This window comes from Styela clava, chromosome 1 (genome assembly GCF_964204865.1).
Source record: "Styela clava chromosome 1, kaStyClav1.hap1.2, whole genome shotgun sequence".
Taxonomy (NCBI): Eukaryota; Metazoa; Chordata; class Ascidiacea; order Stolidobranchia; family Styelidae; genus Styela; species Styela clava.
Window position 1 is genome coordinate 15,797,659 of NC_135250.1, and position 22,039 is coordinate 15,819,697.

The window sequence follows — 22,039 nt, forward strand, 5'->3', positions numbered from 1 at the left end:
AACTTGGGTAGATGACTACCCAAATGATGTATAGAAGTGAGTGTTTGCTCAAATGGATGTATCAAAGAAAATGAAAAATATAACATAATATAGTACTGATAAATAGAATACAAAGATATTTTCGTCGAAACTGTAATTATTGCGCAAACATTTTTGCGTGCCACGTCACCAAACTAAAAATCTTCTTCGGTATAAAGTACTTCAAAATAAACACCGTCAATTGATTGTGAAATTTTTCTCACTAGCAGAAAATCTGTTACGTTAAATTTTCCTGCTAATGACATTCTGATTACCAATGAAAAGCAGACTATCATTTATCTTGTTTTGACAAGAAACACAATTTTCGCTTCTGGATAGAACGTAACCCTAGCAAGCTATATGAAAGGTCTGTTCATTGCAAGAGAGTATTTGTAAGTTTATGAATTTGTGGAGAAAACGCGGATTCGCTTACTCCAGGTTGTTATGTGCAGATGCTGCAAAACTTTTTGATGCCGAAACTCACGAATCTTAGAGAAAATGAAAACGGCATGGTTTCAACAAGCTAGAGCAACTGCCCATACGTCGAAAATTTAATAAATCTTTTGTGAGAACTCTTTTCAACGCATTTGATTTCTTTGCATGACGATATGGAAAAGTCAGCACGTTCGCCTGACCTTTCACCTCGTGATTAACTTTGGTGAGTTTATCTTAAGGATGGGGTGTACAATCACTGATCAACAACAACCATTGATGGACTGAAGGCTGCCATTTGCAAAATAATAATGAAATTCTACGATAAATCACGCATAGGTTGATGGGAAACTTCAGGATACACTTACAGCAGTGTATTGCAGTGGGATGCGCCATCTTCAAGACGTTGTTTTTAAAAAGTAGTTTACACAAAATGACAATCAAAGGCTTCGTCAAGTATGTGATAAAAATTTGACAAAGGGCATTTTTTTATTTTTCCGAAAAATGAAATGTAGGAGGTTTTGTGCCTCACCCTGTATGTTAGACAAAATAAAAACTAAGAAAATAACAAAAAATTAAATAAATAAAAATGGCAACTCAGAAACAGTGCACCATTGGTCAGATCTGTGATGCACTGCTTTCTAATTGGGCAAATCGTGGGATATCTGTTTTTATAATGGCGAGACAAGCCTTGGGCTCAGTCGACAATAAAGCAGGGAGTCATTGGAGGTAACTAACTTGCCACATGCTTGTATTGGTGGCCAGATGTGTGTGCCGACAACAACGATTAAAATTGGTGAGATATTCAAAGTGGTATAGAATTTTATCGAGATGTAAGGAGGTTATATGAAAAGAGCTTAGTATCTTTTTCAGAAATTACTCTTAACCTACTGTAGAGAGTATCCCAAACACACACGATCTTAACCAATAGGCAAAAGAGACAACGGCAATAAACTGGCAGTGCTTGAGTTTGCAGAGAGTAGCAATCTCTAAAAAAAGCACGCAAATCATGAAATAAATTTTCAGTCTCCAGTCTTTCGGTATCCACTTATGAGATTACTATTCATTATCCAAAAGATATCATTTTATAATGTCAACCTTATCAGAGGAAGAATCTTCGCCTAATGAAAAATGTTTTTAACTTGAAGTGCGCATAGAATTGACATGACAACGTTATTGACAGGAAGCGTTAAAATTTGTCAAATTGAAGAAAATCGATGCATGTTATTGTTATGTATTTTTGGGATATTTTTTTTCTTCTGTGTGGTGGCTTTGATACACCATGGTGCGAAGTGGAAATACTTCGTTCATATTTAACCAAGAATTACCACTATTTTACCAATTTCTGTTATTTAAAAATCAGTTTCGTTCCAATCAGTTTTGACCCATAGACTCAACTGCTTATGTGTAAATGGATAAAAGTTTTCAAGCCAAATACAGTTAAAACCTTCAAAAATAATTCTTTTTTTACAAGACTCAAAACTTTTTTCGGAAACCGAAATAATCAAAAGTGTGCTACATATGCGCATTCCAAATCGTTTTACTGATTGATTTTGAAACTGGCATCCGTTTAGCCGTTTTAGTTCATCGGTCAGTTATACTTGATTCCAATTTACACTTCATTCGATGAATCGCGCTCCTTAAGCAAGTAATTTCTGCCTCTGATTTCCGTATAAAGTTTACAAAAGTCTTTGATACATAATTTCCAATCTGGTCCATCATATATATATATGCATCGTTCTCTGTATAGCGCAGTATTTACATATTGTTAGCTGTCGTTGCGAAACCTCGTTCGGAAAGAAGATGTGAAAACGCCCAATGCTTTGCAGCAGTTTTAACGACTATCCGCTAAACAAAGAATCCCTCACCAAACCAATAATAAAATCGCCAAATTGTTAGAAAATTCATTATTGCAATATTATTATATATTAAGTGCATTTTCATACCGACTGCTTTATACTAATTTATATATTTATGACGTTAGTAAAGAAATTTTATTTAATCCTTTTTAAATACTAGTATGCAATTTAAGTTATAATTGTTAAAATGTGAAATAAAACAATGTTATTTTCAAAACTTCCCCGTGGAAGTAAAAATGATGAATCATTCATCCGACTCTTGCTGCCACCTCAAATCTTCTCCATAAGTTTCTTCTAGTCTTTGACGAACTTCTTGTGCATGAGCTTTGTTTTTCGTTTCGACGGTGCATGTGATTCCAGTCATATAAACGTAAGAAGCCAAAGAAATTCTGTCGTGGCCTATCTCTTTAACACTGTCGAAGAAATATATCAACTCAAAAATGAATTGAATCATTTGGGCCATGGTAAATTAGAATTGATCGCTATTGCGCTATCTCATTCCGTTATAACGTATTTAGAGGGCAAAAGAACAGAGGTAGGGTTCATAATTATATTACTATCAAAATACAGTATAGATGATACCTCAATTGGGCCAAATCGCCTTCCCATATTTTTATTTCTGTGCGGTCTTTGTCAAATCTTTTCGTCGAACACTAGTTATAACTAGTCGACAGCACAACTGAAGAACTGAATTCACTTAGCCAAACTATCGCTGAGTGTATTATCATGATTTATATTCTTACCTTGCTCCCATATGTGCGAGTATAGCTACAAGTCGAGCTAATCCACCGGGTCTGTCGCTAACTACTACCATGAATCTAGACATTCTGCCCTCTTGCACAAGTGCACGATCAATAACAAGTCCAAGCACCGTTGCGTCAATGTTTCCGCCACATAAAATGCATGCTACTCTATTGAAAAATCAAAGCAATAGATTTTAATTTCAGCTTTAAATTCTGCTAAAAAAGACAATATTGATTCCGCTTGTTCCATGTTGTCAACAAGTCTTTAAAGCAAGACTGGAATTGATTGGTAAGACACGTTTGGGAAAGGAATATCTGAATAAACTATATATGGAGGCAATATGACGCTGCCGGTAGTTAGAAGTACAGGTTTCCTCAACTCAAGTTCAATTGGCATTTTTAAACTACAAGATTATCTGGCATATTTTTGTCTCAAAAGTTCAATTAAATACGGAAAAGTGCGTATTATTTCTAGCTGGTAAATTACACATGCTAAACTTACTAAATGCACGTTTTAATCTTTCTTCTGTAACTATAAAGACTAAATGATCGCTCTTACTTTTTCCCTTTGACTTCCGGTAATACGCCAGAAAGAAGTGCTGCGTATCCAATCGCACCCGCCCCCTCCACAACAGATTTCTCTCCTTCTAACAATCGCAATATGGCAACAGCAATATATTTTTCCGATACAGTAACCATACGGTCAATCTTAGCAGTTGCAAATGCATTGTAACCGACCTTAAAAATACAAATTGTTAAGAATATTTCTATTACTGAAAAAAGCAGAAAATAAAACTAAGTGTTATATTATGCTTTCAACTTTACTAGGATGCCCAACATGAATGGGTAGATACAACATTTTCAATTATCACCGAAAAAGGGAAAACAGGACTCACATAAAAGATACGAAACACGGCGCATGACCAAGCGTAGCCTACACCCCGATGTATTCGAGGTGTTCTGCCAAGCGTAACGTCAGATCAACCAGAGGTGTAAAATCTGTTGGTTTCGAAACACTCAAAAATATGCTAATTTGGATCAACAGATCTTAAGTTTCCCCGGCATACCTGAAACGTTTACATTAAACGCAAATTTTCAAAGCATAGGTTTCGCGTGCAGTGGCGTATCTAGGGTATGGCAGCCATGGCTCTTATCATTAGTGCCGTTTGGATAGGGGCGCACAAGAAGCGAGTTTTTTTTCGTAAAATGTTTTATTCAAATAATTTCAACCTGGAAATACTTGAAACTCGTATTTTAACTTTAATAAAAAAGTACCATATCTCAATTCAACAACAGTCGTTAAAAATTGACAGTCAACGATCAAACGGGCGCAGTTTTAAACTTTGCCATGGTCGTCATTTTATGTAGATACACCACTGAATCGCGTTTGTCATGTCTGACTGGTTGTCGTCGACCCGCTAGCGACCCCGTGAACCCTCGAATTCGGGGTCTCGTGTCAGGTCACAAATTGTATGCACGCTAATTCATTTGATAAAAAAGCACCTCATCATTTCGGATATTGAAATAGCTTGTTAGTGACAGTTTTCGAAAACATTGTAAAAGAAGCTCAAACCAACCATTGGATGCAATCGATATCAGAGTGTACATGATATCAAAAGGTTATTGTCTGTACATACCCTTATAACATTTAATCCGTCTGAAATAGATTGTTTTGCACCTTTGATTGTTTGCTGACATTTGATTGGTTGCCCGTTTTCCATTGCAGTGTGCCAACTTGGACAACGTTCTGACTCCACACCCTGTGTATTATATAATTTAAGTGATAAGGACAACAGCGATCTCCACTTGTGCGTGTTAAGAAAACAATAATAAGTATCTTGTGCACTTAAGAGGTGAAATTGCGAAACAATATTCAGTAGAGTTTACATTTCAAAGAACGTGATTTGGAAAGGGTATACTGAAAGAATATATAATGATGAATAGCTTTATGAACGTGATATGTATATGAATAAAAATCCTACTATGTGGGCCAGTTCATATTAATTCACTTACGATGATTTGAACGTTGGGATTTACGTGTTTAATTGCTGCTGATACCCCTGCTACAAGACCGCCTCCTCCTACTGGAACTATGACGTAATCAACATCCGGCACATCTTCTAAAATTTCAAGACCTACCGTGCCTTGTCCGGCAAGAATATCAGGATGGTCGTATCTGTTAAAACGTTATAAAAATTACGGCGATTAGGGCAAGTCCTGTATAGGCGTGGGATTCAACTTCAGATTGAATCAAGCAAATAAGGTTTCTTATTAAAAATTACTTTCCAGGATGATCTGTCAATACAATTCTACGCTTAAGTGTGTTAGGTCGTTGAGTTTGATGACTGATTTTAAGCCTGTTTCTGCATCTTGTGGAATAAGCTGTATACAAACTATTCCTTGAAGTAAACCTTCTTTTTAGTAACAAAAAATTGACAAATACCCGTCAATGTATATAAGGTTTCTCTCGTTTCTTAATTTCATGGCGTGGGCTTTTGCTTCATCAAATCTAGATCCGTACAACACTACCTCTGCTTTTAAATCTCGGCAACTTGATACCTGCCAAAATGAAAAATTATATAATTTTGGATAGGGTCTACTAGACCAGTGATATTCAACCTTTTTTGTACTGCGGAACACTTTTTTTAATCTGAAATTGTGGCAGAACACCAAACGAAATTTTTGGAAATAAACTATATTATGCAATTAACTGACGTCGATCATTTCGGCATGAGAATAAAATAACGAAATCAATAATATAGCTTGTCAACTTTAGGAAAAGACGTGACACATTCCGATTCAGAGCTACAAGAGCTAGAGTACGGTACAAATATATGTTTTTGCAAGTTTGCTTATGAATACTATGATTACGGTAGCTAGAAACAGAAATGGTATTTTAGTGTGATATTTGGGTCTGTTTCGATGGGTTTCAAATATTTTATTCTGTAATTGAGGAGAGACAAACACGCAGCTCTTTCTCAACGGCTCTCAATTTCTCGCGTTTTTTTTTTTATACGCAACAGGAGTCCAGAAGGTCGTAGAAACATTGAAAATTGGCAGCAAAGCGATTTTTACTGTTTAATTTCGTCATAATCGCTACTTTTTTGCCCCTGAACGTTTTCAAATCACCGCCTTTGTTCTTGTGCGCAAGTATTAATTCTTGCCGATCGGCGGAGATCGAAATTTCATATTTTGGTATAACTATATGCGATCACATCGGCGACAGATGTTAATGACATTAAGGAGCGATTTTAAATTCCAACTTAATTTTGTTCTGATTTTTATCTTTTGCGCTGGCTTAGATCTAACTTATCGCCGTTTGCAAATTAAACGTTTTAGCGAATAATATTATTATTATCGACAACGGGATGCACACATTTATTAAGACGATAATTGAGTTTCTTATGCACCACATTGGTGTCAGTGTTATTTCTGGAATAAATCAATTAGATACTGTGATTAGATAAATCTGTGATTGCGTGAATCCTGAATGTTGATTTAAAAGCTGAAATAAAAGCATTTCTACTTGGTCATTAGGCGAGATGACGATGAAGAGCACTTCTTTAATGATATCGTACATGCATGACCTGATGCCAAAAAAATTGTAAACAATTTTTTGTCCAATTGCTTTTGTGCTGATTAGACGCTGATTAGAATTAATCACCTCGGGTTTTAACGTTTTCTTTTCCAACAAAACAATACCGCGACCATTATCATAGCTAAAATCGTTAATTTCCAAATCGACCTCCGACCTTCTGGACTCCTGTTGCGTATAAAAAAAAAACGGCCTGTCATTTCTTATCTGGTTACAAGTTTTTTATACCGACTTTCCAAAACTCTGACTCGCCGTTTTATAAACGACTTTATTTATATTATTCGAATGACGTCATAATACTTCGAAAAAGCAATTTTTCGCGGAACACCTGGAGGTCTCTCACGGAACACCGGTTGAAAATCACTGTACTAGCTAGACAAATGAAAATTTGAAATACATTACCTTGACCAGAGGTGCCGTTTTAGGCATTACTACTGTCACTGGAATTCCCAATTTTCCACCCTGAAAAGCCATGGCTTGTGCATGATTTCCCGCTGAAGTCGTCACAACACCTCGTTTTTTCTGCTCCTCTGTTAAATTCATCAAGGCTAGTAGCGCTCCTCGGTCTTTGAAGCTAGAAAGAATAAAATACAAGAATTTGTTTCTCAAATATTCATTTTTTTGACCAAAATATACATAATCATGTTTGTATGCGACCCAGTGTCGAATATCATGAATGATCAAATACTGTGCAATTTATACTTTACATATATATTCGCAATTTTTCAGCCAAACATTCACAATATGAGTCATTATTCTAGCATTTTAATACAATTATTATTATTACCAACAAAATATAAAAAGTAGTAACAATAAAATAGTAAATACAAGTTTTGAGGCATCTTCTTTTTTAATGAAAACCATGTATTTGTCAGATTTGAATCACACTTTCACGTGTCATAGGCCCGAGGTGAACATGCGTGTCAAATTTCTCGCTGAGCTTGGTTTTTGCCAAAAATTTTGAAATATTTATTTACGGATAAACTAAAAGAGACATTTTCACTGTTGTTACATTTTTGAGTTTGTTTGCGTTCGTAAGGCGTTTACATTTTTACCAAAAAAGAAAGTATATATTTTTGTAAATACTTAAATAAAACGTGATCAATGCATAAATACCTTCCCGTGAACTGCATGAACTCTTTTTTAAAATAAACTTCTGATCCCAATGCTTCAGACATTCTTGTTTTCTAAATTTGAAGGTTAAGGTGATATTGAAGTCCTGCTTCTCAGGTAAGTTGTTATTTATGATCATAATACTACAAAAATTTCCAACAAATTATAATGACCAACCAAAAGTTAACGAAATTTCTTACCGTACATGGTGTCCTAATAACGCCCCCTCTAATTTGATCTTGGGCGTCGCATATTCTTTGACCTTCAACTACAACTGGGTTTTCTCCGTCACAGCAAGGATCTGACATCGCGGGATCTGCATCTGTGTCAAGACTATCGTCCATTGAGCAGTTCGAGGAGTCATTCTGTAAACTGTAAATATGACAAAAAAAAAAAGAATCTACTCAGGGTAATACCGACTCAATGACAAGTGTTTTCTTAACGCTTGTCATTATATAACGCCATTCCTCCAATTTTTCACAAAGTGAGCAATCTTACGGAGTAACTGTACAAATTTCGAATATTATTTCACAAAATCTTTTTATTCAGATAGGAATTCAGTAATTCCTTACCCCGGGAACAAAGATATCTTCCGCCTGTAATTCTTGAAGTCCATCTCATACTTGAATCAGAATGCACCAAAGTTAAACCATTCTTTCACCGGATTTTATATACCATGAGAATTAATTTTAGTCGGTTATTATGACGTAAAAATGGAATTGAAGAGGTGGCGATCTTCAGACATCAAAAAGAAACTCGTGAAATAGAAATTTATTTGCGTTATCACTTCATTGTTGTTTGACTGATATAGCTTTAATGAATGAAACTATCCTTAAAATTTTCAAAAGCTAAACTCGCATTTTATCTTTGCTTTCTAAGCAGTTACAAGAAAGCACAGTTTACAACATATACTTAGTAATCGATTAATGGACTTTTTTTTTAACATTCGACATTCGTGACCGGGTAATAATGAAAATATTTTAATATGAGCCATTGACCAATTGACAAGAAATACTTGACAACAATCAATGTGAAATTAATTAGTTTACTGATAGATCTGTCAATACTCAATACCGTCAAGGTAAGTACGAGTAAGTGTAATGTACGTGTATATCGCATCATAAAAAGGGATCCTTTATTTTCTATAATTACTTCGGCCTGATCATAACGATTATACATACTTGGTCCAATTTCTAGTACCCAACAGGCCACATTGAGTGACTTCGTCGGAATAACACTGTGTAAGCAAATTTTATTTGTTCACAACTTTTTGTCTAGATTTCCCTTTACTTTTAATATGCATTTTGAGAAAATAACATTATACCTTTTTAAATTTTGGTTTCGTGAAAATGGCGGATTGTCGAATAGTTATTTTTAATGTGTTTGTATTAATATCTTCAAGATTTCTTACATAGAATACAATAAATATCAAAGTGTAATATCAAAAACACTATAAAATAGTACCAGACTATGTTATAATGAAATTTTTAAATTGTTTTATATTACAAATTTGCAGAAAAAACAGATTTTCCAGAAACAAAACTTGAAAAAATAAATGATATTTTTCTTCATTTTGAGGTGCAACCAATAAAATAATAATTAGAAGCCAGGAACAAAGATTGTGCCACACAATGTTGTCAATCATATAGTTTAGGATAATACCAACATTGCGTAGCGTTTTCATCATTACGTACATAAACCATCAAATTTATTTATGGGTTTCATTCAACTCGATCATATTACATTCCCAATGCGATATAGTTAGAACAATTATTGCAACGTTCGATTTATCAGCATCTTATCTCTAAATAGCCATTTCACTTGAGCAAGCAAGACTATTTTAATTGTGATTTTAATGTGAGGAAAATTGAATGATTTGCAACGGGTCTGGCAGGAAAGAGGTGTGCTCATGGTCGTAGATATAATGAAACGACAAAAGCATATCAAATTTAAAAAAAATCATAGTTTTTCGAAATTAATTTTTTTGATTTACTTACTCTGAAAACTTTCCTTTTTGAAGAAATCTCCAATGTTCTGGGCCGACGGAAACTGGCAATTCCTTCATATTGGTCGGCATATTCAATCCACTATGTTACCAAAACAGTATATTCTGTCAAAATTGTCATCCAAAATTTATCTTATCTGAAGTTCTATTAATATGCCTTTGCATTCGTGGAATAAAACCAGATCTTGATCTATCCTTATTGTTACGTGTAAGAATCGCTTACATTTGGTACGAACTCTGTCTGTTGTAATATGCGAGTTATTTTATTTTAGTATAGAAAGAGGCGTAGCTCGTGGATGCGCGAATCAGGTTCGTGTTTGATCAATAATGAAGACACGCCGGCAGACATTCCACACGTAGCATAGAAAATAACATATGCGATGTCGCAACAACTGAAAAGATTAGTCTAAAACGTTGAGATTATTCATGGAGAAGTCTTGCTTTTATTCAATTCCGATATTCACCATTACACGTTTTCTTAAATCCGCAATATATCTGTTCAGCGAATTAGTGGCAGTACGCTATCACGCCGCGTGATTGAAGCCCGTGACACAGTGCACTTTATGTGCAGCGTACGGTAGGCGTTGCTCTGTAACATTACATATGATTATGGTGTATAGGAGACATAGGTTTAGCCAGTATGATAAGCCAAAAAAAAAATTTTAATCGTATTTATTCAATCTATACTTCCAGGTCGTGTTGAAAATGCATTAGATCATATATATTACCGCGTCTGATTAACCTCATAAATCCAGCTTTAACATAAGATTGGACATATAAAAAATCGTGGATTTATGTTCAGATATCGACATTAATAAGAAAATATACCACATATGGCTTTCCGAGTTGCAGGCCAAACCTCGAATTTCAACCACGGACTGTTTTGCCTTCCTTACCTTTTCGTGTATGACAATGGGGGCTGAACTTTTGTTTAACATAGGGTTTAAAAATATAAATCTCATGACATGCGTTGTTTGCTTAGAACAAGCCAGCTGATAGCGCATTGCACGTCGTCGGCATAGATAATAAATTGGACTCAATCGTGTATAGGTTTTGCGACGCAAAAGGATTAGAATTACCCGCGGGTTAAACTAAATCAAAACTCGTTTCGCGGGCCGCACACCATTCAATATTGGCACTTCTCCGCGGGCCGCACAATTTTTTATTGTGGCCCGCAGATGGCACACCCTTGCCTTGAATAATAAGTCTGGTGAGACTCGTTAATCCAGCAACCATACAAAATATATAATCATGAATAAATCGTGGTTTGCCTCAGATATTGCTCAAGACTAACATAGAAACAGTCTCTATCTAGTTTTGCGAGTTTTTGCCACACCCTAAATTTCAACCATTCGTGTAAAGGCAGACGTGTCGGAATACCACCAAACACGTTTTATAAATTATTATTTTCAGTATAAATTTGGAGATAAATATCTAAGGTTAACATTTTTGCAGTGGATTGATTTTCAAAGGCCGATCTTAATTAAATCCATAACTTTCAATAACAAAAACATAAATAAGAACCAAAGTCACAATGTGATTCATATTATCGGGATCTTCTGCTTGTTATGAACAAAAAAATATAGAAACTGATCTAAAACGTATGTGGATTTCTTCTTAATTTTTGAGACACGATCATTGATCTGTATAAAGACGCATATAGATTGTGCGCTACCTGATCTCGGTCAACTTGGTGATTAGTCATCGATGAGCAGACTGCAGGTAAATTTATCCTTCCAACTTCTGAAAAACTGCTCGATTAAGCTTTTTTTGCCTTTTGTGAACTTATAGGGTTGGTGGCGCTACATGTATTCAGGTTGATATAATGATTTTGTTTCATGTTCTGACTAAAAATTTGAAGTGGATTTGTAGTAATGAACGGTCGATGTTTAAAGTTGCTAAATTAGCTCGACTGCCAAGCTAATCATGCCGTTATTTGTCGGGAAGTGATATCGCAGACCATCGTGTTCAAATGCCATGCCTCCAGCTAACCCAGATTGTATGTAATAAATTGGGATCGCAATGCCGAATCCAGAAAAAAAAATTAAAAAATATGTTTATTTCGTCCTTTGAAGACGCATAATTAGATGATAGTCCATCTCTTGCTATTAGATAATGGATCACCACACATAGCCAAAATACTCCCACTTCTTTTTTTATGAAAAACGTTAGGAAACTGTTGGTTGTTATGTTGTATGCCATTTCATTCATGGATGTTACTTGGCAGCAAAATGTGAAAGCCCCGATAATCTCTTCCAACTCGTCAAGAGGACTGTCTTTGGTTTCTACTCAACCAATTGGCCAGCCCTTTTCCATTACGAACGCATGCATATACACACATAGGTATGCAATGAATGGAACTGTAAATAATCTCTGTGATCGTAGTTATCGTGTCGTGACGGTTTCAGTTGGATTGGCAAATTTCGACCCGAACATTTTAATCTAAGACAAATCGGCGCAAGTGCAGACTAAGGTTAATTAATTTTTAGAAGTTTTTCTAATTTCGATTTTTAGATGTTTTGTATCAAAAAGTTAATTTTAAAATATGAAATAAATAAGTTTTGAATATGATAAGAGAGGTTTTGGACCGTTCTTGACTGACAAAAAGTTATTTTATTGTGCAAAATTTTCAACTCTGTTCGAAAACGCTGGCTTACCGTAAAAATGAGCCAACATGGCCCAAAAATCTTCTTAAAATTCTTGATTGAGGAATGACAAAAAACTTACTATTTTTTTTTCGATAAAGTAAAGCTGTTGTGTTTATTATCCATAAATACTTTACGCAAAAAATTTTGTACGGAATATTTGATATTCGAACTTAATTTTACCTCGTATTTTTCGCAAAAACTCTTTTTATTTATTATACACTAGTTTCTTTTTTCTGAGTATATGTCGTACTTGCGTAGCTAGAAAACTATTTAATGTAATTTGTGGTTCTTATACAACATAATATCCTTCGTTGAAAATAATTACCTTCTGATTAATGTAGTTCATTTAAAATAATAATCATGTTAATTAACTAATAATTTCATCGGCCCATTCATCTACTATGTCAATTATTGTACTTAAGAAAATAATTGTATATAGTGAAAAAATGAATGCCGATAAAGGTCCATCCCAAAATTATGTTGTAGGTTTAGTACATTATTGGATATTAAAAAAGTAAACCTATTTTAAAGTATAATATTACCATGGCTATATATATTTTATAAACATATGGCATATAATTAACAATGGGGAAAACAGAATCCATTCTGGATTTTTATTCATATTTCGTACGTTCACAGAGATTCACCAATCTATGGCATAAAATGCGGCTTCGTTTTTAAGCAATTTGATGATTTTGGTGAGATCCTTTTCAGATATATTATTATATAACACTTCTAGACACACAGAAAACGCGCTGAATTAAGTTGAGGTAAATTTTTATGTGTGTTGCTTTTATGTAATTTTTCTTTAATTTTAAAGATGTCTTGCAACGAATTGATCAAATTCTAATAAAAGATTCAATAACGTTAATATTTGATATTGGGCGTATATCGGATCTGACGGGCCTTATATAGGTTTCGTGTCGCACAAACGTAAAAGTATTTTACGCAATCATGACGTCATACTGATATATCGCGGGCTGCAAATTTCGAAAACATATAGCAAAAAAATGCGCTTGTGAAGATTCCTTAAAATTACAATTATGGAAATCACAGAAAATAGGCTAATATTAAGTATATGCAAAAGTTCTGTTAACCATGACGGTATTACAAAAATTCAAATTTTGAAACTATCATTTTTATGAATCATTCCGTCAACAAAAATTCGATAATAATCCATAAAAGAAGTGGAGTATAATTATTAGGATATGTCGGTAACTATCTAGAAGGATTAAAGAAAAATCACGAATCATAATAATTGCGAAGTGTTTGTCCGTAATTCGTACACGGTCGTGCCTAATTTACTACAAAAACTCGTTATGAAGGACGTTGATTGTCGTCATATTCACCGTCACATGGGAAATTATACATAAATTAATAAATAGTATAACGATTCAATTAAGTTTCATTTCTGCTAATTATTTCGGATTTATGTCATTGAAATAATTTGTCTTTTACAATGTATTGCCTATAAAAGATGTCATATTTTATAAATCAACTGCATTTCAACAATATATTTGCGTAGAAGAACTGTGTATAGGAAAGTTGTCGCTTGTTTAAATTTTTTTTAGCATTATTTTGTAATCGTAATATTTTAAAATATTATATATTCAAGTTAAGATTTGTATATTAAACAGTATTTTTTATTGATATCCGCCATGGCAGGATATAATGTCATGTCAATACTTGTGTTAGCGACGGGAATATCAGGTGAGACTTGATTAAAAGTGAAGATTAAATAATTTCAATTAAAATCGAAAATACTAAAATTTTCCGTGTATATTTGAGTTTTTGAATTTTCCTATTTTCTATGATACAAAGTGTCATTAAAAAATCTGAAATTTAGAAAAAAAATCGTACATTCAAGATAATTCTTTTGCGGATAGTGGCATTTTGTAATTTTGTTTCCATAAATTCTTGGTGCACTTGAAAAAAATAATAGCATTCTTTCATATTTCCCATGCATTACGTAGTTCTACTGTTTGTTACCTCGGTTTTGTGTATCAGCGCTGTAGAAAATTTTTCAGTTCAATTTTGTTTTTATATAAATCTTATTAATCTAAAATTTTATTTGTATGAATATTTCCCCATTTTATTCCAGCAATGCAAGTTGATTTTCCTGTTATGCCATGTGGAAACCATTTAACAAGAGAAAATGAAATTCTTTGCAATCGATTCAATGGTGGAGGACTTTGTACCTGGGATTCAACTACTAAACCTCATTGTAGAGTCGGTAAGTGCTTAGAATAAAGTAATTTTTGACTGTAACAGTCATTAAAATTGAATATGTTGTTGCATAATAAACTACTTCCAAGTATAGAAATATAAAGCGAATATCATCGGAGTCCTTACTTGTTCGATGAAATCTATGTGCACATATATTTTAACAGTATCGCTTTTTCTGTGATATACTGGTAATATTAATGCATTACTCTTATATTCATTAAATTGATTACAAGAATACGTTATAAATACACGAGATTGCGTTAACATTTCTATATTTACCTAAATGCGGAAGAATACGTATTTTTATGGCTTATTTGAATACTTTATCCGAGTACGGACTTATGCACAATTCTAAATCCACAAACTTTTAATTCCAATAATTACTGAACGCGTGTGGAATTTTAGAATTAAAAGCAAGTAATAAATATATGGTTTTTTTATTTTTTCTTCCTAATTAGTAAGTTATAATAACTCTTGTTTGTCATGAAATATTTAGATATTCACATTTCTACTTTGTATTAATGCAGCCAATAAAGAACCCAATTCTGGTTCTTTTATCCGTCGAGCAAAAAATGAAATTTGGGCTCCAAAGAAACCAGTCAGTATGATGAACGTAGTTTTCGCTGCTAAACGGTACGCTGTGGAAAATAACGACATTGAGGTAATTTCGATGATAACACATTTTTAACGGATGATTGAAAATCAACGATCGCAAAGAATGTAATTCGCTAAGTTATAGAGTGTGGTTAATAGCTAATATTGTTATTTTAATTTATACTTGTTAATATGTTAAAGAAGTATGAATGCATATATGAAAATGAATTTTGTTTTGAAGATACAACAAATAGCGGCCGAACAAGAGAAAGCTATTATTCAAGGCGCTGGATTTGGTGCTTTCGATATATTCGAATCACCGCAATGTCTTTTGGATGTTCCAATATGTCACAGGTGCGATCATTTTTTAATGCAAAAGTACAAGAATTAACAATAAGCAACCCACATATTTGCTTCATAGTTACCAGTATAACATACCTATCAAGTTTGGGAAATAATTTTTTTCCTAATTTTAAGCAATTTAATTAAGTCTCACTTGCATTTTAGGGTCACATGTGGCGGAGTCGGGTCTCAAACAAATGCAAGCAAGTGTCTTGCAAACCCAAATTGTTGCTTTGATGAAAATCTATTCCAGTATCAATTCACATTTGGAAGAGATTTCATGGATGGAGCGCCGACTTGCTACTACGGACCAACTTCCAAGGCTTACAAGTAAAATTATTACGACTTACGACTCACATTCTAACGAATCTATAAAGGTGAAATGCGCAAACGCTAAAGTTTCAGGAAAGATTGGAAAACGATTTAATACAATTTGTAATAATCATAAATCAACAAAAATTCATATTTGACCAATGTTTCTTTTGGTCCCTTGGCATTTGTGGCCAAATGAAACTAACTGATGGAGACCTAAAATAAAAAATATTCATGATGACTAAAACGACAAAACATTTTAAGCTCAGCGATGAATCAAGTTCGCTTAGATAAGCTCGATAGATTTTCTCTTTAAAATAATAATAGAATGACACAGTGGATGTAAAACTGACATTTATTCAGAAAAGTAACCGACGCAATTATACCGTGGAATGCCTGGTATTCATCAACAGTTCTTGCAGTGTTCAAAAGTGTTTTGACCGAACCACCAATGTACAATGGGCAACCAGCCTGCACGAATCTCGATTCTACACTTAACACGTGCGGTTGGGAAGGTAAGATATTCAGAATAATTTTTCGGGCTTATGCACAAAGAGCAAAATAAGTACCGTAGCTTTAACTGAAGATTGTTATTAAGTATCGTGATTTATTCAAATTATACACATTTTCAGGAATCACCGAAATCGAATGCCAACTCAAACAATGTTGTTTCAACAGTGGTACTTGCGTCTATCCTAACGAAGCAGCAAAGAAACAATTTGTGTCCGAAGGTATATACCCCGAACTTATAACCGCAGATCCAGAGGAAAATCAATGCAACGCAAACGTAAGTTATATATATACGCTTCTTGCCTATGCTATATATAGATTTTTTTTCAATCATATAACATTTATTTGCGGAGCAATTTATTAATACGTATTATTTTATTTCAGCCATTCGAGTCTCCAAAAATTTACAAACGAATTTCGTGTCAAAAACTATCTCGCGATCCCTTTTCAGTGGCGATGTGCCACGAAAATTGCTGTCTGGACAAAAATGTTTATCACATCACTTTGAAAAGTCACGAAATGCTTCAGTCTCAAACATCTGAATCAACACGAAGTCCAGTCTCTGGACCCCAATCCAACAACGGCAGGCCAAGCCCCAGTTCCAACAATCAGCCCGTCGGTTCATCAATTCCAAATAATTATCAACAAAATCAAAATGGGTTTGGAGGTGGCGGTATGAACTCACACTTTACCAACACACAAGAAGAAGAAAACTCTGTTCTACCACCAGATATTAGGCAAATGTTAGACGGATTGATGTCTTCGTCTGGTACAATGACAGGTACGCCTGTTATGTCTGGATCACCAAGATCTACGAATGCTGCAAATGCGCCAGAAATGCCTAGTATGCCAAGATTGCCTGGCATGCCACAAATGCCCAAATTATCACAAATGGGGAGCACTCGGCAAAATTCAGGTTTGTCAGGGATATCTAATATGCCAAGAAATCCTAATATGCCAGGAATGCCCAATATGCCAGGAATGTTCAATATGCCAGGAATGCCCAATATGCCAGGAATGCCCAATATGGCAGGAATGCCCAATTTTCCAGGGATGCCCAATATGCCAGGGATGCCCAATATGCCAAGTATGCCCAATATTCCAGGAATGCCCAATATTCCAGGAATGACCGGTATACCAGGTATGCCTGGCATTCCAGGTATGAATATGATGGGAACGATGGGTGGCTTCCCAGGAAGAGGGAGCTCCGATATCCCACCAGAATTGATGCAAATGCTTATGGGGAGTAATCAAGGCTCTCCTGGAAACACAATGCCAGCTGGAATGCTCGAAATGCTCATGGGAGGCGGCAGTACAACCAACAACGACTACTCTTTCAGTCGCAGTTTTAATGCGAGAAGATCTAATGAAAATGGGTTCGACATGAATGAAATGATGAAGCTTATGATGCGGCAGGACAATGGGATGTCCTTTGGAATGGGTGGAGCATCCCCGTTTCCTTATAGTTTAGGCGCCAATGACGATAATAGCCATATAGCACTAATGGCAATGATGGGCGGTATGAATGGCGGTAATCAACAGACCATTAATCCTGCAATGCTGCAAATGTTTTTGAGTTCGAAAGGCAACGATGATAATGATGATGATGATGATAACAGTAGCGGATTCGATTTGAAGACGATGATGCAAATGGGATTCTCTCCGTTTGGAAATATGGCAGGCATGAACATACAAAGTATGAACCCGGCATTGGTTGATGCCATTTTGAGCAAAAATAGCGAGGGAAAATTCAGCGCGATGGATCTTATGCAATTAGGCATGTTATCAGGCACTGGAAGTGGAAATCAAAACGACATGGGGCAAATGATGATGTTGATGAATATGATGAATAAGGGTGAAGGAGATCAGTCTGATAAAAAATCATCAATGATGAAAAAAATAATGTTAATGTCACTTCTTTCAAAAATGAGAAAACAACAAAATCCACAAACTTCTCAAAACCAACAGAACGGAAACAACGAAGCGTCTAGTCAGCAACGGCAAGGAAGACAAGCACAAACTCGAGATTACCAGAGTAATCATCAGCGTCAACGAAATGATAACAATCCTAATCAACAATACCGGCAAGGGCATCAACAACATACTAACCAACAACATCAGCAACGAACGTACAATAATAACAATCCACACCAGTACAATACAAAAGTCAACCAACAACAAAATCAATATGGTAACCAGAAACAGCATACTGAAAACCCGTCATCAGTTTTCACTCAACCAGCACCCCCACAGGGACCCAGCATCAACTACGGATATGCGCAACCACTTCCAAAGTCAGCATCTCCAGCAGACCCAGGAGATATTGCATTGATTAGATCCATTTTGGCCGGTGAACACGTCAACGAATTCAAAATTTCTTGTCCGTTTTCCTACGTTAAAATTGGAAAGTTTCCAGATTTAAGTCATTCCGTTCGAGGATGTTGCAAAATTGTGGCATGCTATCATAAAAAAGAAGTGAGTTAATTTATTTTAGACAAATCCAATGTTAAAAAAATTAGCTTGTTCAAATACTGAGTAACATACCTTTCAGATGTTTTTAGTGTTCGTTATTTTTAATAGATTAAAGAAAAAAAGCCAGTCATGCAGCCACCAAGTTATGGCGAATGGACAGCATGGAGCTCTTGTGATAAAACTTGCAATGAAGGATTTAAAACCAGAGTTCGTTCTTGCGTGACCATAGGTCGAAGTCCCGGTACTTGCCAAGGATCATCTTTCGAATATCAGCCTTGCAATATGGGACCTTGTCAACCAGGTAAAAGTTTAGACTCCATTGGGATTGTGCTCATAAAATATTTTTTCCTCCGTGTCTCGTTACCTAGTGAAACCAGGATCTAACAAATTCATGATATATTAGTTGTAACTTCATTCGTATTTACATTGCTCTTCGTAAATTAAATCACATAGAGGTTTTCCTATACATACCATATTACTACACTAATCTCATTTTTCACACATATAATTTTTTTTTAGAATTTTCTCAATTCCCGTCATCTAGTTTTCCAAGCGCTGGAAATTTTGCAACATCCAACCAGCCATCATTAAATCAAAATGACGATACGGATTTTATGAAAAAGCTACTTGCCACAGCCAATTCCAGGAAGTCATTTCATACAACAGAATCGCCTCTTATTCCCAAACGTGATCCACCAGGTCAATCGAAGCCGGACGTAGAAACAGACCCAGAAATTCAGAATTTTTTGAAATTATTAGGGTTAAACACAGACTCCAATGCTGAGAAAATTGGCAATATATTTCCTCCGGCTCCACCGACGTCTCCAACGCCTAGGCCTCTTATACCTCATTTTGGATCAGATTTTGGATTCGATATGCCGACAAATACAAACAGGAGGCCATCTGCTCCAACGCCCAAGCCTTTCGCGCCGCAGTTGGGTTCGGAATTTGACCCAGGAATCCCCAAACAAACAGGATTTGATATGCCGACAAATACAAACAGGAGGCCAGCTGCTCCAACGCCCAAGCCTTTCGCGCCGCAATTTGGTTCGGAATTTGACTCAGGAATCCCTACAAACTCATGGACGCCATCAGCTGATACAACGCCCAAGCCATTCGTACCTCAGTTATCTTCAGATTCTGGTACTGGTATGCCAACAAATGCAAACACAAAGCCAAATTTTTCAGTGGCCCACAGCAACTTCAAACCTCAGCGTACAACTGAATCTTTCAAATACTCTGATTGGAGTCAATGGACTCCATGCGATAGAACGTGTGGTGGGGGACTAAAAATAAGAGTTCGCTCATGTGACGAATACGGAAAATGCGCTGGAGCTTCCGAAGATCTTGGTGATTGCAATATTCACTCTTGTGACCAAGGTAGGCATCATTTCATTGCATTGTCTATAGTCATCAAGAACGTTAATGTGTTGCATTTCGGAAAATATGTCTAAAAACCAAGGGCACTACAACTTGAAGTCGTCCCCAATATTCTTATACCAATATAAAATTACACTTTAAATATCTAACAAAAGCTATTTAAACGATTATTTCTATTTTTGAATTTCAGGTGCTAAGCGTAGAAACCGAAACAGAAAAAACAAAAAACAGAAGCCGAGTGACGACAAACTTAAATTTACAAACCAAGGTTCAGGTTTCCGAAATCAGAAACCTTTCTTTCCTCCTCCAACTACAACTCATACTCCCACAACAACGACAGTAGCAAATGTTTTCTATGCTTATGGTCCATGGGAAGACTGGTCTGCCTGCAAAGACATTGGCTCAGTTTGCAACGGAGTTGGAAATCAAGAAAGAAACAGAATATGTTTCAAGAGTTACGACAGGGTTAAATTTGAACCGGTTAATATTCCGTTTTTACATTGTATTTAAACACAGACATTGGTACTGTAGCATTTGTAGTCGAAAAAGATCACATATACCCTACGTTTTACGAAAATTATTAAATCGATTGCAAATAATAACCTCAAATCATTAACAATCTTTTATCATCCGCTGCCTTCCGATCTTGGCATTTCTTAATATTGAATATCATTATTGAATCTTATTTTATCTATATTTCAACTATACATATTTATGTAGGTGGCAGATGTACAAGAATGTGGTGCAACGAGACAGACTCAGACTTGTGTAAGAATTTGTCCCCCAAAAATGCCATTGTTTCACGTTCTGACGGAGTTGAACAATAAAAATGAAGAAGTTGATGAAGACATGGATAATTCACTCGCATCGTTCCAACGTTCGTTCCATGACAACGACTCTGAAGAAGATGATGGAAAATGGGAACCCTGGAGTAAATGTGAATTGAAAAACTGTCCGACTAGTAACAAAGGAACCATGCGGCGACAAAAGTGAGACCTACTGCGTTTTTGTAATCTGATTAAGACGAACATTTTTCTTCATAGATACTCTGATTAGAGCCTTATGTTTCAGAAAAATCTATTCTGTTAATGTTTTCGCACAGCACATTGTCACAATTTCAAATTTTGCAAGTGTTATATGTACCGTATATCAACAATATGCATGTAAATATTCTGACATTTTTATACCAAAGCCATACTATTTGCTATTCTACGTAATATAACGTAAAATATTATATTAGAATTGGACATTTGGCTCCGTAGTTATTATTTCCGTAATCTATAGACAGATTACCCTTTTTTCTTTTAAAAGTGTGATTGATGTAATTATTACTAAAGTCTTATTTCCATCTATTTCAGAGTATGTACGAAAGTTAGCCACATGTGCGTAAGAAAAGGCCAAATATTATATGCAAGCAAAGAGTGTACAGATCATTGTCCGCTTCAGTAAGAAAAGGCACATCGAATCGAGTTGAACTTCGCTTGTATTTTACAGCAATTGGCATGCTTCCTGAGAACAAGTTTATTAGGAAAAAAATTGATATTATCTTTGTAATATAACTTTCTATTGCCTCAAAAATATAATTGAAACGATTGCTCTTCATGCTTGTCTGTTGCTAAAATAACACCGCGCCAAAATGAAATTGAATTTTCCTATTGATATACTTTCTTATTGATTTCAACATTCCTTCTCTATTTGTTTCTTGCATTTTTATATATTTTACACTTTATTGTTTTTTGTTGTCGTTTCGAAAACGAGAAATACATGAAAAATATTTTGTCATTTCATTG

At 35.2% G+C, this 22,039-nt stretch overlaps 2 protein-coding genes across 3 annotated transcripts; one reads left to right on the plus strand and one right to left on the minus strand.

The window, feature by feature from the left end:
- Positions 1-2,340: 2,340 nt before the first annotated feature.
- LOC120348572 (L-threonine ammonia-lyase-like) lies at positions 2,341-10,029 on the minus strand. Of its 2 annotated transcripts, none has more exons than XM_039418730.2 (10): positions 9,758-10,029; positions 7,961-8,132; positions 7,764-7,834; positions 7,050-7,221; positions 5,496-5,611; positions 5,066-5,228; positions 4,690-4,812; positions 3,612-3,790; positions 3,053-3,220; positions 2,341-2,722 (listed from the first exon to the last, which is right to left on the minus strand). In XM_039418730.2, the coding sequence occupies exons 1-10, from the start codon at positions 9,835-9,837 to the stop codon at positions 2,554-2,556; spliced, it is 1,413 nt and encodes a 470-aa protein (XP_039274664.2). In that variant the 5' UTR covers positions 9,838-10,029; the 3' UTR covers positions 2,341-2,553. The 2 variants fall into 2 exon arrangements, with proteins under 2 accessions (XP_039274664.2, XP_039274665.2); XM_039418731.2 differs by lacking the exon at positions 9,758-10,029 and adding an exon at positions 8,333-8,884.
- Positions 10,030-13,958: 3,929 nt separating this feature from the next.
- LOC120348566 (uncharacterized) lies at positions 13,959-22,031 on the plus strand. Its single transcript, XM_039418725.2, has 13 exons — positions 13,959-14,123; positions 14,515-14,646; positions 15,167-15,300; positions 15,475-15,587; positions 15,741-15,905; positions 16,251-16,402; positions 16,520-16,674; positions 16,782-18,872; positions 18,978-19,170; positions 19,389-20,249; positions 20,440-20,729; positions 20,970-21,238; positions 21,608-22,031. The coding sequence occupies exons 1-13, from the start codon at positions 14,072-14,074 to the stop codon at positions 21,696-21,698; spliced, it is 4,698 nt and encodes a 1,565-aa protein (XP_039274659.2). The 5' UTR covers positions 13,959-14,071; the 3' UTR covers positions 21,699-22,031.
- The last annotated feature ends 8 nt before the right edge of the window (positions 22,032-22,039 follow it).

Coding starts and splice junctions, on each gene's coding strand:
- LOC120348572 (XM_039418730.2), bottom strand. CDS start 9,837: ATGCCGACCAATATGAAGGAATTGCCAGTTTCCGTCGGCCCAGAACAT. Junction 8,133..9,757: donor CAAAAAGGAAAGTTTTCAGA/GTAAGTAAATCA, acceptor TCATATTTACAG/TTTACAGAATGACTCCTCGA. Junction 7,222..7,763: donor TTCATGCAGTTCACGGGAAG/GTATTTATGCAT, acceptor TATTCTTTCTAG/CTTCAAAGACCGAGGAGCGC.
- LOC120348566 (XM_039418725.2), top strand. CDS start 14,072: ATGGCAGGATATAATGTCATGTCAATACTTGTGTTAGCGACGGGAATA. Junction 16,403..16,519: donor TAACACGTGCGGTTGGGAAG/GTAAGATATTCA, acceptor ACACATTTTCAG/GAATCACCGAAATCGAATGC. Junction 16,675..16,781: donor AAAATCAATGCAACGCAAAC/GTAAGTTATATA, acceptor ATTTTATTTCAG/CCATTCGAGTCTCCAAAAAT.